The sequence below is a fragment of the Gopherus evgoodei genome, chromosome 9 (genome assembly GCF_007399415.2).
Source record: "Gopherus evgoodei ecotype Sinaloan lineage chromosome 9, rGopEvg1_v1.p, whole genome shotgun sequence".
Classification (NCBI taxonomy): Eukaryota; Metazoa; Chordata; order Testudines; family Testudinidae; genus Gopherus; species Gopherus evgoodei.
The window spans coordinates 65584154-65604488 of NC_044330.1; the positions used below are offsets into that span (position 1 = coordinate 65584154).

A 20335-nucleotide genomic window follows, 5' to 3' on the forward strand; every position below is an offset into this window, starting at 1 on the left:
GAAATGGAAGGTGTGAAGCATGAGCATGTACACATGTTCCCTAGGCATGATTTGGAGGCAGATTGGCTGGAAGTTGTTCCATCTGCTCATGTGGAATGGGGGTGGTTGGGGAGGCTTATGGGAAGGGGCCCAATGATGAGTTCCAGAGGGCCAAGGAGCACCCTCCCACAGAGCCCACTTGAGAGAAGCAGGAGGCAAGGCTGCCCTCACTTCCTAGAGCACAGAACATGCAGGGTGCGCAGACCCATGCTCTGGCCAAGCTGTCCACCCCTTCCTCTGGCTAGAGTCCAAGTGGCTTCCAATTGTGGTGACAATAGCCAGAACCATTCTCTGGCTCCATCTATTTCCTTAACTTCATTCTTGGAAATGGCTGAACTATTCTGGTTGAAACTTTCCAAAACAATTCATCTTGAGGCAGATACCCAGTATATAAAACTAAAGTTTGGCAAACTTATAAGCAACTGACAACCAAGTCTTCAGTGGGGGGCTGTTAGAAAATCAGCTGCCTCCAGGCTCAGTTGCCTAGCAACCATGGGCAGCTGGTATAGGCTAGGGGAGGTTAAGCCTTCCCTGGCGCTGCTACTGCCACCGGACCCCAGTTGCAGGGTTTTGGTGGGGGAGTTTTTGATGTATTATGCTCCATGCAGGTTCTGGGGCAGCTGAGGCGGCAGTATGTGCTACCACCTCTTCAGCCACCCAGGAACCTGCATGGGGCATAGCAAAAGCTTCTTCCGGAGAAGAGACACATGCTTTTGGGGAGAGGAGGCTGCAGCTGGCCCGGGACTCCGGGCAGGGAAGCTCGGGGCTTCAGCCATTGGGGGCTCTTCTAGGCAGGTGGCAGGGGTGTCTCAGGATTAGGCCAGCTCCTCTGGACAAGGGGTGAGGGTCTCGGGACTCCTCTGGCCGAGGCGGGAGTGTCTTGGGGCTTTGGCTGGCTCAGGGCTCCTCTGACCGAGGAGATGGGGGGATGTCTTGGGGCTCCTCTGGCCGAGGTGGGGGGGGGTGGAAGGGGCAGAGCTGGGGCTAGCCTCCCCAAAGGGGCGCTCCACCTGCCACCCATGCTAGCAACCCAACAAGCTTGGCTGGGCCCAATGAACCCTCAACAAACAACTGTGGTTCTTGATTCATCAGAAGAGCCATCAGATTCCCATTTAAACCCTGAAGCAACAGCAGTACAGTGGCTGATCAATGTATTCCACACCCACAGCTGCCCCAGACCTGCTTCCTGTTCAGCCTTTGCTCCACCCTTCTGCTCTGCTCCAGCCCTAGTTGGTGACTACCTTTGAACTCCTGATTCCTAACTCCTGGCTCTGACCACTGGCTTTTCTCCTGATCACAACTGCTCCTTGGTTCTGTTCCGGTTCCTTTCTTCAGCCATTGGCTAGTTTTCTGATCATGCCTCTAGGTCTGCCCTCTGATTCTGCTCCGCCCACTAGGCCAGACTGCTGCTCCAACCACTAGGTCGTACTGCCTACATCTCAGTGTGGGACAGGGAAGGTCAGACAACCTTAACAGGCTGTACTACCAGCTCTGCCTGTCATAATAGTTTTCATGGACAGCATCTGAAAAGGTCCTAGCACAGTCTGAAACTTATCCTGTGTCCAGAAAAAATTAAACAATTGAAAGATTCTTCTTTCACTCAACCCTGCAAAAGGCACAAGAAAGTACCAATGAGCATGTTAGAGATCTGAAGCTCGAAAGCCATTCTTGCACTTTTGACCTGGAAGAGATACCCAGATTATAGAGGGGCTGGTGGTGGGCTGCAGAACTGAGAAGGGACATGAATGTTTTTGCACAGAGACTTTCAAAAAGTCATAATAATCTGCAAAGCAGCAGGACAGGCAAAATCACAAGGGCAGGTGTCAAGTGAAACAGAGAGTCAATAAACCGTAGATGAGGGCTCACACACAGTGCAATATAAGGGATGGGAGTGAGAATGCAAGGAAGAGCACTAAACCCTTGTAACAAACAGCCCAGGTGACAATGTGAGAGATGTGGAAGTGAACATTGTCCAGCATTAAGGAAAAGGTGCTGAGTTGCCACAGATACAACCATTTTGCTAAGGCAATGCAGCCAAGGCATCCAGTGATAGTCCCAGTGATGATTCTCTACACCAGGGGTGACCAACCTGAGCCTGGGAAGGAGACAGAATTTACCAATGTACATTGCCAAAGAGCCACAGTAATAGGTCAGCAGCCCCCACATCGGCTTCCCCTGCCCCCCATTCCCAGGGCCCCCCACCCACTGGCAGCCCTGCCGATCAGCACCTCTCCCCCCCTCCCCACACCTGCTGTTTTGTGGTGTGCAGGAGGCTCTGGGGCGGAGGGGTGAGGGAGGAGCAAGGGCACAGCAGGTCAGGGGAGGAGGTGGAGTGGGGGCAGGGCCTGTGGCAGAGCCAGGGGTTGAGCAGTGAGCACCTCCACACATTGGAAAGTTGTCGCCTATAGCTCCAGCCCCGGAGTCAGTGCCTATACAAGGAGCCACATATTAACTTCTGAAGAGCCGCATGTGGCTCGGGAGCCACAGGTTGGCCACCCCTGCCCTACACTAACAGTCACAGGTGCTGGTAAACGGGGAGGCGCACACCACTGCCAACTAAACAGAACTGGAAGAGTGGCTGCCCGAAGTCCAGTGAGCTAAGTGCCACTGAATCCACAAATGAGACCAAGTGAAAGTCTGAATTTCAACCTACAGGAGATGCACAGAATTCGGAAGCAGCTTTATGGCATGAAGCCTTTTCCAAGAGATACACTTCTCCCCTTCTCACCCAGGGAGACAAAAAGCAGCAGCAAGAACAGGAGCAACATCCTGAATGCAGTCCCACTGCTCCGGATGCACCTAGATCCAGAGGAACTATAACTCCTCCACCAGACAGCTGGGAACAGGTTCGAGCTTTGCAGAAGTTGCTTCCAGAGGAGCAATAATGACCAGTAAAGAATTCTCCAAAGCAGTCAGAGCAGAGAGCCAGACTTGCAGCAAACATCTTTGACCACACATGGCCCGGCCTACAGTGAAATACAGTTCCAGAAAGAAAGGACTTATGGACGATCATAGGTATGACTTTCTTGGGAAAATTCATAGAAAATCTGTCTGCTAAAACTAAAGATATGAAATAACTGCTCCAGGGCTGGAATGGAAAAGGGCAAGAACACGGCCACACTGCAATATTTGACGTTTCCTGCCCTACAAAAATGTCTCCAGAGACCACAAAAGATGGACTAGACACAGCACTACTTCAAAGGCAAGGTTGTGACGGGAGACCTGTAGCTCACCCATCCAGAGCTTCACAAATATTTTAATTTTGGAGAAGGGGAGGAAGTGTAGAGCAGCTGTCATGCAATGACGTTGGGTGAGACCAAAGATCCTCCTCCATTTTAGAAGATGGGGCTCTTGATTGCAAGGGGCAGATCAGAGAGAGGTAGGCTGCATCTTCTGGTTTCTGTGTTATGGAATGTTTGAATAAAAAGAATATCATTGTTAAATCCACATGCTCATTGATGTGATACAAAGATAACACAGGGGAGGTGGTGGGCTGCAGATTAGCAGAGGGATTGGGGCAATCCAAGGGACACTAGAGGGGTGGGGCAGGCTAGGGGAAGAGAAAGCGGTTGGGCAGGCCACATGATAGCATAGGCCCAGCTCCTGAAAGTTCTGTCTCTTACACTCAATTCCTCAGCCTCAAAGGCTGTCTTGGGGATCACATCTGAGAAAGAGAGTATCTCCCAGGCAGGAAGGGCCAGCCCAGTGAAGGAGTTTGAAACCCAGGAGAGAGTCCCTGAACCAGACATTGCATTCATAAGAACCCAGGAATTGTCAGACCATGACTCCATCTAGTTCAATATTGTCTCCCTCACAGCTGCTTCAGAGGAATGGGTACGAAAACCCAGAAATGGACAATTATAGAGTAAATTGCCCATATGGTAAAATTCCTCTTAATCCCCTGTGTTAGGCAGTGTTTTATGCCTTGAATTAGAAGCATGACAACACTTGATTGAACAGTCTTCCTACCTCTAACCCTGCATAAACTCATGCGCGTTGCAAGTAATCCCTCAAGGTGAAAAGGGGACAAGAGGGACAGCATCAAGGGATCCAATGCAGTGTATAAGAATGGGCCACAATATCTGGGAGCCCTCTCCAGCAGTCCCTCGCCCCAAAATACTATTAATCAAATCAGAAGCAAAGTAACAGCAATGTTGGTTCTGTGGGGAGCCTTTCTCTGGCACCCTATGTACATTTTGTTATTCTCCATAGTGATAAGGAAAGGGGGCTGAACTACTGTTAGAGACCAGGAACTTTAGTGCTGAAACCTTTGGTCATTTTGACCTAGGAGAAGAGGCCTGCCTTGACTGAGGGCAGCATAGTCAAGATAACAACGGACTAGGAGTCAAGACACCCATTTCTGCCACTGATCGGCTGTGAGACCGGACAAGTCCCTTACCCTCTCTGGGCCTGCTTCCCCCTCACCCTTTGTCTGTCTGGGATATTTAGATTGTAAGCTCTTTGGGGCAGAGTCACTGCACATTTGTATAGTGCCTATCTCAGTCTTGACTGAGATCTTTAGACACTACTGTAACAAGAATGAGTATGAAGAATAATTTTCCCCAGAGGTGTGGACTCTGGATATCAGTCTCCCCCGCCCAGGAATCCTAGCCTGGAACTGTCTTCAATTCTTATGGGAAGGTGCCTACATGAATGGGCACCAGCCTCTTTCAACAGTTGGCTCCTGCAGCAACCAATGTTGGTTGGAACTGAGGAGACTCTGGCATTGCTATTCTCCCCAGGCAGATGGCCATTAATCTGACTCTACTTCCTACAACACCTACCTCCACAGAAGTCAAAAGTTCAAAGTTCTTCCGAGCCAACAGCTCATCCGGCTGATGTGGTAAAGGCATGTCAGTTTCATAGCCAGCAGTACACAAGGGAGGGATATGGCCAGCATCACATCCAACCGCCTTTGACTGCCTCAGCCAGATGGATTAGGCACTCATTTTACAGCTGGGTGAATGAGAGGTGGCCTTTCAGTGCAGTGGCTGAGTGGTTAAGGTGCTCAACTGCAGAGAAGGAAGCCCTAGAAAATCACAGAAATTGCTAGCAACAGACCAAACTCTACCAACTAAGGGTCACCTGGGAACATGCCAGGAACCTGAGGGCAGTGACTAACTGGCAAAATTCACTTCCCCTTAGAAATAATATGGGGCTGCCATCAGAAGCACACAGGACTCTTGCCTCTGCCTCTCCTCCAGCTACTCTCTGGAGCAAGGCAGTCTCTGCCTACCCCCTCCCCACAGTTCCCCCTTGGTGGATGCCTCCCCCACTTCCTCTGTGGAATAGGAAATGGGCTTCTCTTTGCAGCTCCTTTGGTCCTCTACCACCATGCAGCTGAATACCCAGGGGTGACTCCAGGCCCCAGCAAGCCAAGCGCGTGCTTGGGGTGGCATGCCACGGGGGGCGCTCTGCTGGTCGCGCGGCAGGCAGGCAGCCTTTTGCAGCATGCCTGCGGAGGGTCCGCTGGTCCCGCGGCTTGGGGTGGCGAAATGTCTAGAGCCACCTCTGTGAATACCCCTCTTGGGTAGAGACATTAGTTACTACCCAGGCTACAGGGGCACTTCAATGAAACAGCCCCTTACCTCACCCCAGGCTGTATGATGAAGATCAGTGAGGACAACAGATTTGTCATTCTGGAAAAAAAAGAGTCGAGGGGCAGAGAACTCTGCAAAAGGGGATGTTACAGAGAGGAGCAGACTTTCCAGAGCAGAGGAAGGACCTGAAGTCCTAGGATGTAGGGGACTGGGCATCACAGGGCTGGAACGGATGGGGTGCTGCACAGATACAGATGGAGCCTACAGCTGCCAGGACAAAGGAGATGGGGCACTCGGGGGGACAGCATGTCAGGGCCTGGCACAGACTGACTTACGGCCTCAGAGCAAAGGGATGAGACACTGGCATAGCACTTAAGGCCACAGAGAAGAGTAAGAAGTGGGAGGGGTGCCCAGAGAAAGGTCCACAGCCGGAATGGAGGGGAAGGGCCCATGGCTTTTGGGCAGAGAAGTATTGGTGTAGCACCCCAGCTCCACAGCAGAGCGCAGATGGCTATGAACCCAGTGGCTCATAGCTCCCAGGTGGAGTGGATCTGTGCAAGGTAGGGGAGTATCATGTCACCACAGCAGGGGAGCTAGGGCACAAGGAGTGGGGCCCAGGGTCCTGGGCCAGAGGGCTCTATGGTAGAGGACCACAGCTGATGGGGAAGGGACAATAGCCCTGCTGTGGAGCAGATGAGGTGCCAAGGACCCACAGCTGCTGGGGTGAGGTAGATTGGGTTTGAGGAGGGACTCCTGGCCCTAAGGCAGAGGGGACAGAATACGGGGGGGGGGAGGGGGAAGGGCACATGGCCCCAGGGTTTAGGGAATATGTACTAGGGGTGCAGCTCCTAGCACCAGGGTAAGGGCAGAAGAAACAAGGGAGGGTTCCAGTCCAGGTCAGAAAAGAGGACAGAGTGTGGGGAGAAATGAAGGGACATGGCCCTAGGGCACTGGAGGGGCAAAGAGCCCAGCCAGGAGGGGCAGTGTACTCGGAGCAACATGGGGAAGAGATGGTTCCAGAGCAGAAAGAGGACAAGAGGTTGGGGGAGCTGGGCAGAAGGGACAGTGTATGGAGGAGGGGGGGGGGTTGAAAGGGCCCAGGGCCCAGCTCATGGGGGAGAAGGGACAGGTCTCTGGGGGAAGTAGGTGGGGGAGGTAGCTCAGAGCACAAGAAACAGTGCACAGGGCGCTGTGAGGGGCAGGGCACTAGGGGGAAGGGAAGAGGAGACAGAGTGCTAGAGGGAAAGAGAAGGCATAGGGCACTAGAGGGGTGTGAAGGCCAGGGCAGAGGGGACAGGGAGTACGAGAAGGGCGGAAGGCAACAGGGCCCTGCAGAGAGGAGGGGTGGCAGAGCGGACATGGCCCTGTGGTGGGGGGGACAGCAGAGGGGACAAGGTTGTAGAGGACAGAGCCCTAGAGTGGGGGGAACAGAGCACTGCAGAGGGGGGGAAGAGGGAACAGGGCTGTACAGTGCAGGGGCAAGGCAGGGGGGATGACAATGAGAGACCATGGAGGGGAGAGGTCCTGTGATGGTGGAGGGTGGCAGAGGGAACAGGGCTGTGCAGTGCAGGGGCAGAGCCCTGGAGAGGGGGGACAGAGCTGTGTGGTGGGCAGGGGAAGTAGAGGGGACAGCTCCTGCAAAAGTGGGGGGAGAGCAGGGGGACAGGGCTGTGCAGTGCAGGGGCAGGGCCCTGTGCTGGTGGCAGAACCCTATGGTGGTGGTAGGGGGCAGAGGGGACAGGGCTATGCAGTGGGGGAAGCAGAGCCCTGGGGAGGACAGAGGGGACAGGGCACTGTGGTGGTGGACAGATCCTGCAGTGGTGGTGGGGGCAGAGGAGACAGGGCTGAGCAATGGGGGGAGCAGAACCCTGGAGGGGGGAAGAGAAGGGACAGGGCTGTTTGATGGGAGGACAGAAGGGAACAGGTACTGCGGTGGTAGTGGGGGGGCAAAGGGGACAGGGCTGTGCAGGGGCAGAGCCTTGGAGTGGGGGGGGGGCCCTGTGCTGCTGTCAGGGGGCAGAGCCCTATGGTGGTGGGAAAAGGGGACAGGGCTGCGCAGTGGAGGGGAATAGAGCCCTGGAGTGGGGGGGACAGAAGGGACAGGGCTGTATGGTGATGGTGGGGGGAAGATGGGACAGGGCCCTGTGGTGCAGCGACAGAACCCTGGGGCAGGGGGGCCCGAGGGGACAGGACTGAGCAGTGGGGAGAGCAGAGCCCTGGGGTGGGGGGCAGAGGGAACAGGGCTGTGCAGTGCACAGGCAGAGCCTGAGGGGTGGAGGTGGGGGGTCAGAGAGGACAAGGGCAGTGCGATGCAAGGGCAGAGCCCGGGGGGGGGGGGGCAGAAGGGACAGGGCCCTGCGCTGGTGGAAGGTATAGGGAACGGGGCTGTGTGGTACAGGGGCAGAACCCTGGGTGTAGGGGAGGGGGAGAGGGGACGGGTCTGTGCAGTGAAGGGCAGAGACCTGGCGTAGAGGGGCCAGGGCCCTGAACTGGGGGCGGGGCAGAAGGGATAAGGCTCTGCAGGGGTATGGGGCAGATCCTGAGGGTGGGGTGCGAGACAGAAGCAGCAGGGCCTTGCACAGATGTGAGGGCAGAGAGAACAAGGCTGTGGTGGGGGAACGCAAAGTCCGGGGGGGGGGCAGAGGAAATAGGGCTGTGCGGTGCAAAGCCCTAGGTGCGGGGGACAGGGCCCTGCGAGGGACCGGGGGCGAGATCCCCACTTCCCCGGTGGAGGCAGGCGGCGCGGGAGGGCGCTGGCGTGGCGCGGGGGCCGGGCTGCCCAGGGTGCTGAGGAGGGCCGGGCGTTGCCCTCGGCTCGGCCTGCGAGCTCGGTGCCCCGGAGTGGGGGGGCGGCGGCGGCTGCTGAGGAACTTGCGCTCGGCAGCCAGGCTGCGCCGGGCCGAGCGCGGTGGGTCAGGCGGTGCCAGCCGGTTCGCGGCACGGCGGGGCGGGTGGGTCGGTGTCGCGTCTCCCCAGGCAAGTGAGCCGCCCACGCGCCGCTACCCCTTCCCCGGGCGGGGCACTCGGGTCAAGCCCGGCCGGCGGGGGGCGCCTGGCCGTGCATCCCCCACAGGCGAGGCGGCGGCGGGCTGCCCGAAGGGCCGGAGAGTTCTCCTGCGTCCCCGGGCCGGAGGGACTGTGCCTGCCCTCCCGGCGCGCGGGATCCGGCTGGGGGAGCCTGGCTCCGGGCAGCGCGGGGAGAAGTTCCTGTCAGCCCAGCCGGCCCTGGCCCCCCGAGCGTCGCTCCCCTGGCTCCGGCCCCCGCCCCCCGGCAGCGCCCGTCCAGTTTAGCCCGCTTCGCCGGGTAGAGCCCGCTCCCTGGGCGTGGGGCGCCTACCCAGCCCCCTCGGGTGTGGAGCGCGGTTCCCCACCCCGGGTGTGGAGCCCTCAGACCCGGACCCGGCTTTGGAGCGCGGTCCCCCTCCCCGGGGTGCAGCGCTCAGAGGCCCAGCCCCTCCCCGGGCGTGGAACCCCCCTCCCCCGACTGCGCGGCGCTGCGCTGCTGGGTGCGGAGCCCCCTCCCACTCGCTCCCTCTCCGGACTCGGCTAGCTCTGCACACCCGACCCCCCCCCCCAGCCGTGCGGGCAGGGCTAGGCGCGGCGCACCCTGGGAGTTGTAGTCCCCAGGGCTTGGCCCAGCCCGAGTGGGCGCGGGGGCGACGGGCGGCTGGACTACACTTCCCGTCAGGCCCCGCGGCGGCTGCCTCTCGCCCTCACACTCCGGCTGCCGCTGCCAGTGTCTCCGCCGCCGAACCCTCGTTCGCTGCGCCCAGTGTCCGACCCGCCGCCTCGGGCAGGGGCCCGGCTCGGCCCGCAGCGCCGCGGCCCGCCCAGCTCGGGAACAGGTGCGTGCCCCTCCCGTCCCCGCCGCCCCGCTCCGGACACCCGGCCCCCGCTGCCCGGGCACCCCGGGCCCGTTCGCCCCGCACCCACCACCGGGGAGCCGGACCGAGCGAGCGGCCGAGCGGGCGGCCCGACCCATCGCCTCCGGCTGGGTCTCCATGGAGACCGGCCCCGGGACCCCCTCCGGGCAGCGGGCGCTGCTGGGGGCTTGGGCTGGGAGGGAGGGGGAGCAGCGTCCGGAGTGGGACGGGGAGGAGGGCAGCGAATCCCGGAGCGGGGGAGGGTGGGGACGGATCGCGGAGGCTGTGACAGCGGAGGCGCTGCGAGCTTGGAGCCGGCGCAGCTGGGCACCGAGGGATCCCGGCGGGGAGCTGCTGCTGCTGCCTCCTCTGCACGTACCTGGGACGGGTTCCGCGTCCCGCGTGTAGCCGCCGCTCCTTCCTAGCTTCGCGCCCCATCACCTGCCGCTCCCAGATCTAGCCGGAGGACGGACCCCCAGCTCCCAGAGTGCATCCCCTCCACCTGACGGGCCCCTTCTTGGGGCGCGGGGGCGGGGGGGAATAGGAATCTTCCGTGCTTTGATCCCGACTCTTCCGTGCATGTGCACGTTGTTCTACGGGCTGCGCAGCTGAGACCCGGACCTGGCCCCTCGCTCCTTAAACAACGGGACTGGGTGGCGTGGCTCCTGGAGTTTCGCAGCATGGCCCCAGCGACCTAATCTCTTGCATAGGGGGTGCCCAGCAGAGACTCGAGATCCTAGCCTGTAGTGCTTCATCTTGCTACCCGGTGGATTCTGTAATCTTTCTAGGCTGGCAGAACCTCACTACTAAATATAAGAGACTAGTCAGCTCCATGTTTTGCCAATTAGGTCCTCGGGGTCCTGGCATGTTGCTCTGGTGGCCCTTGGTTGGCAGAGTTTGGTCTCCTGCCAGCAATTTATGTTTTTTTTGTTTTGTTTTTTTTAGAGCTTCCTTCTGTGGAGGTAGGTGCTGTAGGAAGTAAAGTCAGATTAGTGGCCATCTAAGTGGGGAGAGCAGCAGTGCCCAGGTATCATCAGTTCTCTCCAACCTAGCTGCAGGAGCCAATTGTACCCATTCATCTAGGAGCCTTCATCTCAGAATTGAGGACTGTTCTGGGCAAGACCCCAAAGAGAGGCCTGGGCAAGGGAGAGTGACATTATATGCCTTTATTTATTGGTATTACAGCAGTGTCTAAAGATCCTAATCAGGATTGTGCTAGGCACTGTACAAATGTATAGTAAGACCTTTCTGCATTGGAGTTCTTTAGGTGATATCGCTTATAGCAGTTCCCCAATCTAAATAAGCTATACTTGTAAAACTTCTTGCCAGTATAACTATCTACAACTGGAGCTTTTGCTGGCATAGATACATTGGTTAGGGATGTGATTCCCCCTGCCCCGCGCACTACCAGCCAACATATCTGTGCCAATAAAACTCTTATGTGTAGTCTAGGCCTCAGAGACAGTTTCTGCCCCAAAGAGCCTGCAATCTAAGTAGACTAGACAAACAAAAGGTAGGGGGGAAGCAGGCAGAGAGAGGGAAAGGGACTTTCCCAACGTCACACAGCAGGTCAGGGGCAGGATTAGGAACAGAACTCAGGTGTCCTGATTCCTACTGCAGTGCCCTAGTCCATGCTGGCACTCAACATTACTTTCACTTTGCTCCTGGTGTGATTAATAATGTTTTGGAGTGAGGAATTTCTGGAGAGGGCTCCCAGATGTTATGGCCCATTCTTGTACACTACATTCAAGATGAGTATTGAGACATAACCAAATTCAGCAGAAGAGCTGCCTTTCGTACAGTTAGGCTTATGGGGGAGGACATTGATTCCTTGAATTTAACTTTGATTTTTATGGTGGATTTGAGGGAGCATGAGGATAGACTCTTATGGGGTCGTACCAAGATATGAAGTGTTGGGATAGTCTTTTGGTCCTGATTTTGCAAGGGAATCTATACTTGTGGCTCTACATCCATGGGGTGTCCCGTTAAAGTCAATGGGATCTGCATGGATGAAAGGAGTTGCCCATGTGAATCCCTCTGCAGGTTTGAGGCCTTAGGCTGTATCTGCATTTGCGTTTTTGCCATAATATTTCCCACTATTGCTGCCATCAGTATAGATACTTTGCTAGTACTTTTACCAACATGTCAGCTATCTCTGCAAAGAGCAGCTATGAGAAATTTTAGAAAACTGAATCTAGTGTAAACGAAGTCTTAAAGGAATATATTAATGGAGGACTTTGAGAGGGTAGGACTGAACTGGGGGTGGGGGAGCATGCTTTGGGATAGTATCATATGTCATGGGCAGGGAAAACTAAAAAGATGTAAGATTGTGTGCAATGTGTGGTTTTCTTCCGATGTCAGAGATTTTGCAAAGATTTTACACCTTTTGGTGGCTTTTTGGCACCTCCCATCCCTCCTCCCCTTTTTAAAAAAAAAAAAAAAAAACCACCTTAAGAATCTGCTGTGATAGCCTTCCACAGGGAAAGGCTTTTTTGTTAGACTGCAGTCAGTGATTTAGGTACTAGCTGTAGCTTTAGCCAATAGGGAAGATGTACTTTTTACAAGTTGCTAAATTTTCAGGAAACTTTCCTAGTTCAAATAGGGCTGTATTTTTATTTTTTTTAGTTGAACATTTCTGTTTATTATGCTGGTCATTGCAATGACATAAATCAGAGTTAGTGTGTTTTTAAACTGGCACAGGCAGATACATGCACACAAGCTCAGCACAGCTGTAGCCAGTGGTTGTACTAGGCAACAGAGTGGAAGACCCAAGTTTAGATCCAGATTATCATCTGCTCTGTAGGCCAAATGCAACATGCATGTTACTACTGAAGACTATGGTAGATGTAGCCTGGCTTATCCAGGACTGAATTTGGCTGTAGATTGGTATGACTTTATCACTCTACAGTTTCCAAACTGTTTAAGGTAAGTAACATGATGTGAAGTATCAGAGGGGTAGCCGTTTTAGTCTGGATCTGTAAAAGCAAAAAAGAGTCCTGTGGCATTTTATAGACTAACAGATGTATAGGAGCGTGAGCTTTCATGGGTGAATACTCACTTCGTCGGATGCATATCTGCTTTTAACAAGATATGGTTTGCATTCAATATTACATTTTTAAAAACTTTTTTCCAGTTGGATTCAAGACCCATGTATGCAGGGCCGGCTTTAGGAAGTGCAGGGCCCAACTTGGATACCTGGCGGCAGTCTGGGTCTTCGGCGGCACTTCGGCGATGGGTCCTTCAATCGCACCGGGTCTTCTGCGGCCCTGAAGGATCCGCAGGACCCGCCACCAAAGTGCCGCCGAAGACCCGGACTGCCGCCAGGTGAGTAAAAATTAAAGTTAGGTGCTCTTCTTTAGGATGCGGGGCCCTCTTAGGCATGAGGCCCAATTTGTTGGAATTGTACTAAAGTCAGCCCTGCATGTATGACCCCTGCAAGGGGTTTTTATAGTTCTGTTGCAAACAGTTTAGTTTGTATGAAATGTGGGTGGAGCTGAAGCCTTGTGTTAGGACATTTCTGGAAGCTCTTTGGATTTGTGCTTATTTTGGACTTCAAAGCACTGTCATCTCAAAGATCACATATGGTAGACATAATTCTTTGCCTCTGTTACTAATGGTATCAAAGATAGTTAAGCTGAAATTTTAAAAAAGTAAATGTAATTATTACTGTTGATGTAATTTGTTTCCTTTTGACATTTCTCTAAGTTTCGCTAAAAATTAGTGAAGTTTGTTTATCTCTTCTTCTTTTTTTTTTAATAGTCATGTCCAGTCATGTTCTCAGGAGAAGCACCTGGGTTGCATCCTATATAAATGATCATTAATTTGTTCAAAACAGTGGTTTCCACTGGAGTTTAAAAATATAATAGAAATATCATATTGGCCTTAGGTTTTGAAACCCCTTTTTAATGTATTCCACATTTTGACATAGATTTTATTTGCAATATCCAGTCCCAGCTATCATGTGTTTCCAGGGTCAAAGTGCAACCCTTTGTGGCATTCCACAGTGCCCCCTGGCCAAATGAGTTGTAGAACACCTTAAAAAAAGAAAAAAGTATCCATGTGCTCATCTTCAGTAGTTCTTGCTACAGGCTGGGAAATCAAAAAGAAAAATTTCAAGGTTGATGGTTCCCAGTCTCCTTCCGTCAAGGCAGACTTCTAGCGTGTCCCACTTTAGAGAAAGCAGTGGCTGAGAGCCCATCACAGGGGGAAAAGGAGAGACAGCAGGCAGACAGGGTTTACAGTGTTTTTCAAGTACCTGAACTCCAGCTGAGTGTGTTTCTCAGTCTGCTCTGTTAAATAATGTTAGCATTGAAATGGTCCAAGTTAGGCACTGAAGTGAACATCATTGCCCTGCACTTTGCTAACACTGGGAATTTGCACCAATCACAACCACTGGTATAGATGCCTAGTGCAGATGAGCAGAAACATTACTGGCACTGGTGGAGCTTACCCTTACTTAACCAGGATGTGCTGTAATGATGCAAATCTTGCCTCCCAGGAGCTTTGCCTGTCTGCCCTAGGCATGGCACTAGTGCACCTGTACCACTAGCTGGTCACTGGGCAAATCTTCAGTAGAGACAATTCTTTGTTACCCTGAGAACGTTAGTGTGGCTCCCCTGGTGATAGCAATGGTGGGAAAGCTAGTGTAGACTGTCAGTGTTTTTACCACCCTGCCGTCTGGTACTTCCTCTGAGCAAGGCTTGGATGAAACAGTGGTAAACTGCTGGCAGCTGCTTTACACTAGTGTTCAGACTGGTGCAATAGCAGTGGTCAGAGAATTTCCCAAAATTCTCATATCTTGTTGATACATGGACATGTATATACCAGTATAAGTAGAACCAGTAAAGTGAGTAAAAACTATACTAGTATAATTAAAGCAGTACAGATCCCTAATGTGAGTGCTTATGCTGGCATAGTTTATTTCCATAAGGGAAAAGGAATATGCTATACTAGTAGAAGGCAACTTTATACTGGTATAATTGTATCCACAGAAGGGGACTGTACCAACTTAACTGCTTTGGTAGAAAATCATGCCCCCAACCAACATAGTTAAATTGGTACAAAAACTGTATGTGGACCAGACCTTAGTGCAGATGCGTCCTGTGTTAGGAAGAAGGGAGAGTGCACTCAGGGCTTGTTTTCACTATTTAAAAAAAAAAAAAAAAAAAAAGTGTTCTTAACTCAAGTTGGCTGACGAGTTACAATCCTAATGAAGACAAGGCAGTTAGTTTAACATGAGTTAACAGGTTGAGTTAAAGCCTCGGCCCCTGTACAGTCATAAACTTGATCTGATATCTCATGTTAAAAATACAACTGCCTGGTCTTCTCTAGGATATAAACCCGAGTTAGAGTATGTCTACAGAGTTATTCCAGAATAGCTCAGTAGTGTTTAAGGGAGTGGTGGCTCTGCCCTGTTGTTCTCAGATAGAATTATCTCTGCACCTGGCACCTTCTGCTGAGGGTTCTCTGATTCTTTTGTTGCTTCCTCTGGAATTGGGGTTTGAAATCACCTGAGTCAGGTGTTTTATTTTGTCTCTGCATTTGAATGCCTTGATCCCTTCTCTTGGTTGGGATTCTAATTTCCCTCCCTATTTCTTCTTCATTCCCTGGGAAATGTCTGCCTTTGACATGTGTCTTGCATCCTCCTCAAATAAGAAATCAAGAATTCATTTAACAATGTCAGTTCTGTCATTACACGTTCGTAATTTTCTCCAAGAGGCCCTGCAGGTTCCATCATTGGCCTCTTCTTCCTCATGCACTCAAAATGTGCTGTTTGTTGTAACTGCTTGTGAAATCTTGCTATCAGCCTTCTGTCTTGGCATCTTTAATTTCAAGCCACAATGGTTCTGCCCCATCAGTGCTTTCTTGGAGGTTTCCTAGTTCAGTCTCTTCCCAAATTTCCATTCTGTTTAGCACAGTGGTACATGTCTCTCTCTCCCTTCTCCCACACGAGATTCTCTTGGAGCGCTCCTAAAATGTCTATGCTGCCATTGTACCCTCACTGTCATACGCTTTCCCTTTCCCTTCTTTCAGTTCAGCCCAGGATGGTGAAATCCCCGCAGATTGTTTGTTCCCCTATTTCCTTTGGGTTCTTGCGTTTCTCTCCAACCATTGCAAGACTCCGCCTCTTCCCACCCCAAGTGACCTTTCATTCTTTCTGGGTACAACCCAGTTTTTCGGGGTCTTGCACTCAGCCCAGGTACCCATTTCATTGCTTAGTATTTCTTCCCTTTCCAGGTGTGTTTATTTTGGCTGCTGCTTCCTCTCATTTCCTGACTTCTGGGTAGCTTCTCCTCTCTGCAGTCTCTGCCTGCTCATCTAAACTCTTTCTCTCATCTGTGGCTCACTCTCTCCCCTCAGCCAGTATACTGGTATTTCTCTGGTTTCTCCTGCTTCTGTGGCCCTTGTCTCTTCCCAAACGAGTCCCAGAAACACCCCACTGACCTAGACTGTGCCTGTGTGTACCAGGTGTGTTCATACCTGGCACTGAATGAGCAGGCAGTATGTTCTGAGAACACCTTCAGTTTTTTAGCTTTCCATCTGATTCCTCAAACCTTCAGTCGTCTTATCCCTATACGACGGATTCCAGTGTGGACTGATACTACAGACTGCTCCTTGTCCTACCAAGAGCTTGTGTCCATCTGACATGTCATGACAGAAAAAACTATATAAGACTTTGGATCACATGCTGTCTTTAGAGTTCCTTCCTGCTGTCCCAAGGATGCTGTCCATTTGTACCTCTTTTGCTTCATGTATATAACATCTCCGAAACATGAACCTTTCGACAATGTCACTACCTCCTTAATCTCTCCTGCCCAGTCTAACTTAGCCTGCTCCTGCTGGCCATGCACTTCAGATCCTTCCCCTCCCTCATTGCTCTGTTTCTGTTTAGCTCAATTCATTCTCCTGAATTATGGGACTCAAGAAGCAGCCCGGCCCTTGAAGTGCTCAATGAGACAACGCTACTGCAATGGCAGGCAGGCATGTCTTCCCCTGAAAAATTCCATCACAGAGGCCGGCATCTTGGCTGACTCACAAATCTCAGGGTTCTGCTCTACTTTCTGTCTCTAACCCCAAAGAATGCCTGCCACTTCCTAACAATAGTAAAGTGAAATTCTAGTGGTGAAAGCCCTGCAAAGTTTGTCAAGCAGCGCCCCACACATTCTCCGCATTGGTCCTATGCAGGTCTATCCTAGGCACTTGATTGCCTGAACAGTCATCTTCCTCTTTGTACAATTGTCTCCTGAGCTGGTTAGTGGTGACTGATAGAGAAATATAAAAGACTGGACAATTCTATGGCTTTATAAGTCTGTTTTGGGTAAAGCTGCCTTTTGCCTGCCTGCAGTGTCTGGGAGACTTTCTTGGGGAATGAAGAGGTGTCTGCACAAAGCACTTTTGGGGGAGGCCAAGTCCTACTACAGATTGAATGGGTTTGGTGAAAAATCCTAGCATGAGTGTAAGCCCTGAGTGTACTCCTCTCCTGAGGGTCTTTGCAAACAGACTTGTAGCTGCTCAAACGATGTACCCCAGCTGCATGGAAATGAACCTGCAGATGGCAGGTAAGGAGGAGGTGTTGTCTTTTCTCAGTGATCTGGCAGGCAGATGATCTCTCTGAACTGTACCACAGACTCACAACTTCATTGGAGAACTCCAAGGAATGGAATTGAATGCAGTGTCCAGGGAACAGCTTCTGACTCTGTTTTGTCTTTGCAGGCGGAGTGGCTCCGTGAGCCCCAACAGGTCCTGGTTGGTGGTGAGCAGCTGTCATGATCTCTACAGCACCTCTCTACAGTGGGGTGCATAACTGGGCCAGTGCAGAGCGGATTTGCATGTGTGGCCTCAACGAGGAGAGGTGAGGTGCGTGGGTGGCTTGTTAGGGGGAAGACTTTAAGCAGGGAGCTTGTGTCAGGGAATTGGAGAGACTAGAAACAGAAAGCATACTGAATCCTGTTTAGTGATTCTCTTTGGGGCTAGTGCAGGATCAGCCTATTATCTGTTACAGGGCTGAGTTCATAAGGATCACAGGGGTAGGACAAGGATGCATTAGGCAGTCAAGTCTCCTTTACGGTCCTTGTGTTCCATGCCCAAGAAAAAGAAAGGGTCTAATGCTTTCAGGGGAATGATACTGGAGGTTCTCTGCTTTCTGGGCAAGAACTACCAGCTGTATGGAGCCAGGGTGCTGCTTGTTGCCTTGCTACCCCAGTGTTAAGGCTGCTAATGGCAATGTTGTTACCCTCTGTACCTTTCTTCTTTGACTTTGCTGGATTTGTGCTCTCAGCTGATTGCCATAGAGCCTGACAGGTTGGGACCTGGGAAGAGGGCTATGTGGACAGTACAGGCTAGGTAACTGAGAAGTGTTTCCAGTACATTTGCATGGGGAGTGCAGGTTAGATCAGTGGTACTCAACCGGGGTATGCGTACCCCTAGGGGTATGCAGGGATCTTACAGGGGGTACATGAACTCATGTAGATATTTGCCTAGTTTTACAACAGGCTATGTAGAAAGCACTAGCGAAGGCAGAACAAACTAAAATTTCATACAGACAAAATGCCGAAGTCAGCAATTTTTCATTAATAGTGTGCTGTGACACTTGTATTTTTATGTCTATAATTTTGTAAGCAAGTAGTTTGTGAGGTGAAACTTGGGGTACACAAGACGAATCAGACTCCTGAAAGGGGTACAGTAGTCTGGAAAGGTTGAGAGCCACTGGATCAGGTGATTGGATAGGTGAGTTGCATGAACACCACAGGATAGGGACTAGGGAAGATTAGCAGTTGGTCAGGACCTGCTTCTTGCAGGAGTCCTGACCTATCCCATTTCCTTGCCCTGGCAGTCCCCTCCGAACCCGCAGCATTAGCACCTATCTAATCGTGCAGTTCTCAGGTGTTGTGCTCAGAACTGGCCAGCTTGTGGCCTCCCTGGTGCCAGGATGCAGTGGAGCTTTTTCAGCTGTGGCAAATGCTCTAGGAGGGTTAGAAAGGTCATGTTATATGGACTAAAATGAGCTGTGTGTGGTGCAGACTGTCCTGCATTTGGGATGGTAGGGTCTCAGGCATTAGGAATGCTGATAAATGGTGCAACAGATAGGCAGAAGAACAGTGGGGTAAGGGAGATTTTGGCAAGTAATGTATGGCCTCTCATCTTAGTTACCCCTTGATAAAGACTATGCAGGCCTACTACTTGATCCTAATAAATTTCAGTGTTTCAGGCACCTGAGCTCTAAGGGGTCTAGACACCTTAACAGAAATACCAAATAGCCTGAATACAAGATTAAATCAAGACAGACAAACCAGGTTGATCGTAACTGAATGGTGGGATTTTTTTTTTACCAGTTGTTGGCCCCTATGTAAAATGGGTGGGTGGGGATAATCATTTGGGAGAACACTCATTCCATTTCCTTCCTGGACAAAGTTTCACATCACAGAAATCACTGTCCCAGCCGGCTCCCTTCCTGGCTGTCTCTTGGAGTGGCTAAGGGACCATGGAACCTAAGCTCTCTCTGTACCAAGAAGTGGCTTCCCTAAGGCCAGGGTGAGGACCACTGGCAGTGAGCAGTGTGGGTGCAGTTTGTTCCTCCACTGCCCAGGTTGTATGTGCTCTGGGGCTAAGGAGAAGACCTCAGTCTCTGGCCCCTTTTGCCTGCACCAGAGTCACTGTACTTCCCCCTCCCCTCCCCAGCAGTATGACAAACAAAGAAGTTTGCATCTCCATTAGCTTTCAGAAGAGCAGGCTGCTAGTTTGGCTTTTGAGACAGTGGCAGGAACAAGAGGGGGTGCTCGCCCCAAGGCTATCGTAGAAGCTGAGTGGCCAGCTCAGCTCCTTGTCTGGGCTCCCAACCAGCAATTAACCTGTGCATCACCGGCCTGGGTGTGCTGATCTACTGTGCCTTTTGAGACAGGTGCTGCCCTGGGGGAAGGGAATCACTTCCTCTCCAAGACAAGGGGAATGATGTTGTGGCAGCTTGAACGGGATGGTGGTCTCCTGGGGTGGGGGGAGAGAGGCATGGGGGCATGTTGGACATGCCTCTCTGGCAGGCAGGCTGCCCTCACCTGTTGGAGCCCTAGGATGCCGGAGCTGCTTGCCTTCATTGACTAGCTCAATCCCTCACTTGGGCCTGATTGTTGAAGCTGCCTGGGCTGTTGTAGGGCCAGGAACTGCGCTCTAGCTCCACCTGCTGCCCTTGCCACGTCTCTGTCTTTGTCTCCGAGAGGGCCGGGATTGGCGCTGTAGCAGGAGGTGGAGCCAGAGCAAGGCTCCCAGCTCTGCTGCATAAGTGCCAGTTATCCAGCTTGTCACGGAGATGCCTGCCTGGCCAAGGTCTCAGCTCCCTAACACCTCTGCTCTTTCACTGATCCCATCCAACTCCTCCAGAGCCTCCCTGGGCTCAAGGCCTGTGCTGCTTTTTGGCAGAGATCCCATGGGACAATAGTTGAGGTAAGGGCCATGAGATTTTTGGCCCATCTCAGCATTTCAGTGGGGGCAGGGTCGAAAAAGTACCCTTAACTCTGCCTTTCCTGGCATACCAAGGCTCCAGCTTTATGGTCTTCTGGCGGAGGCGCAAGGGGCATGCTGGCACTGTCGATTCCGCTCTTGCACGTTTTCAAAAGCCCCCAGCCTCACAGTTAATGCAATTTAGATGCCTCACAGGAGGACACTGGGGAGGCCAGCTTAGACCTGAGATGCTGGGGAGTTCCATCCCTGCCCAGTTCTGTGGCAGTACCAGAACATACATGCCTGCTAGGTAGTAGTCTACAAGCTCTGCTGGGTAGAATATGTGGGCTGGCTACAAATCCTACCTGACTGACCTTGGGCACGTTCCACCCTCCTTCCTCCACCGCCCTGGCTAACAAACTGGGCAAGAAGCAGGAACCTGATTCTGCATCTGCGCTATGT

The 20335-nt window shown here is 52.4% G+C and overlaps 1 protein-coding gene across 1 annotated transcript in view; it reads left to right on the forward strand.

Moving 5' to 3' along the window:
• Positions 1 to 9353: 9353 nt before the first annotated feature.
• Positions 9354 to 20335, forward strand: part of BCORL1 (BCL6 corepressor like 1) — a 47541-nt gene continuing 36559 nt past the window's right edge. The window contains exons 1-2 of the mRNA XM_030574709.1: positions 9354 to 9424; positions 17156 to 17294. Of these exons, the coding sequence (XP_030430569.1) occupies positions 17209 to 17294 (86 nt within the window). The 5' untranslated portion in view covers positions 9354 to 9424; positions 17156 to 17208. The remainder of the gene's footprint in view (positions 9425 to 17155; positions 17295 to 20335) is intronic.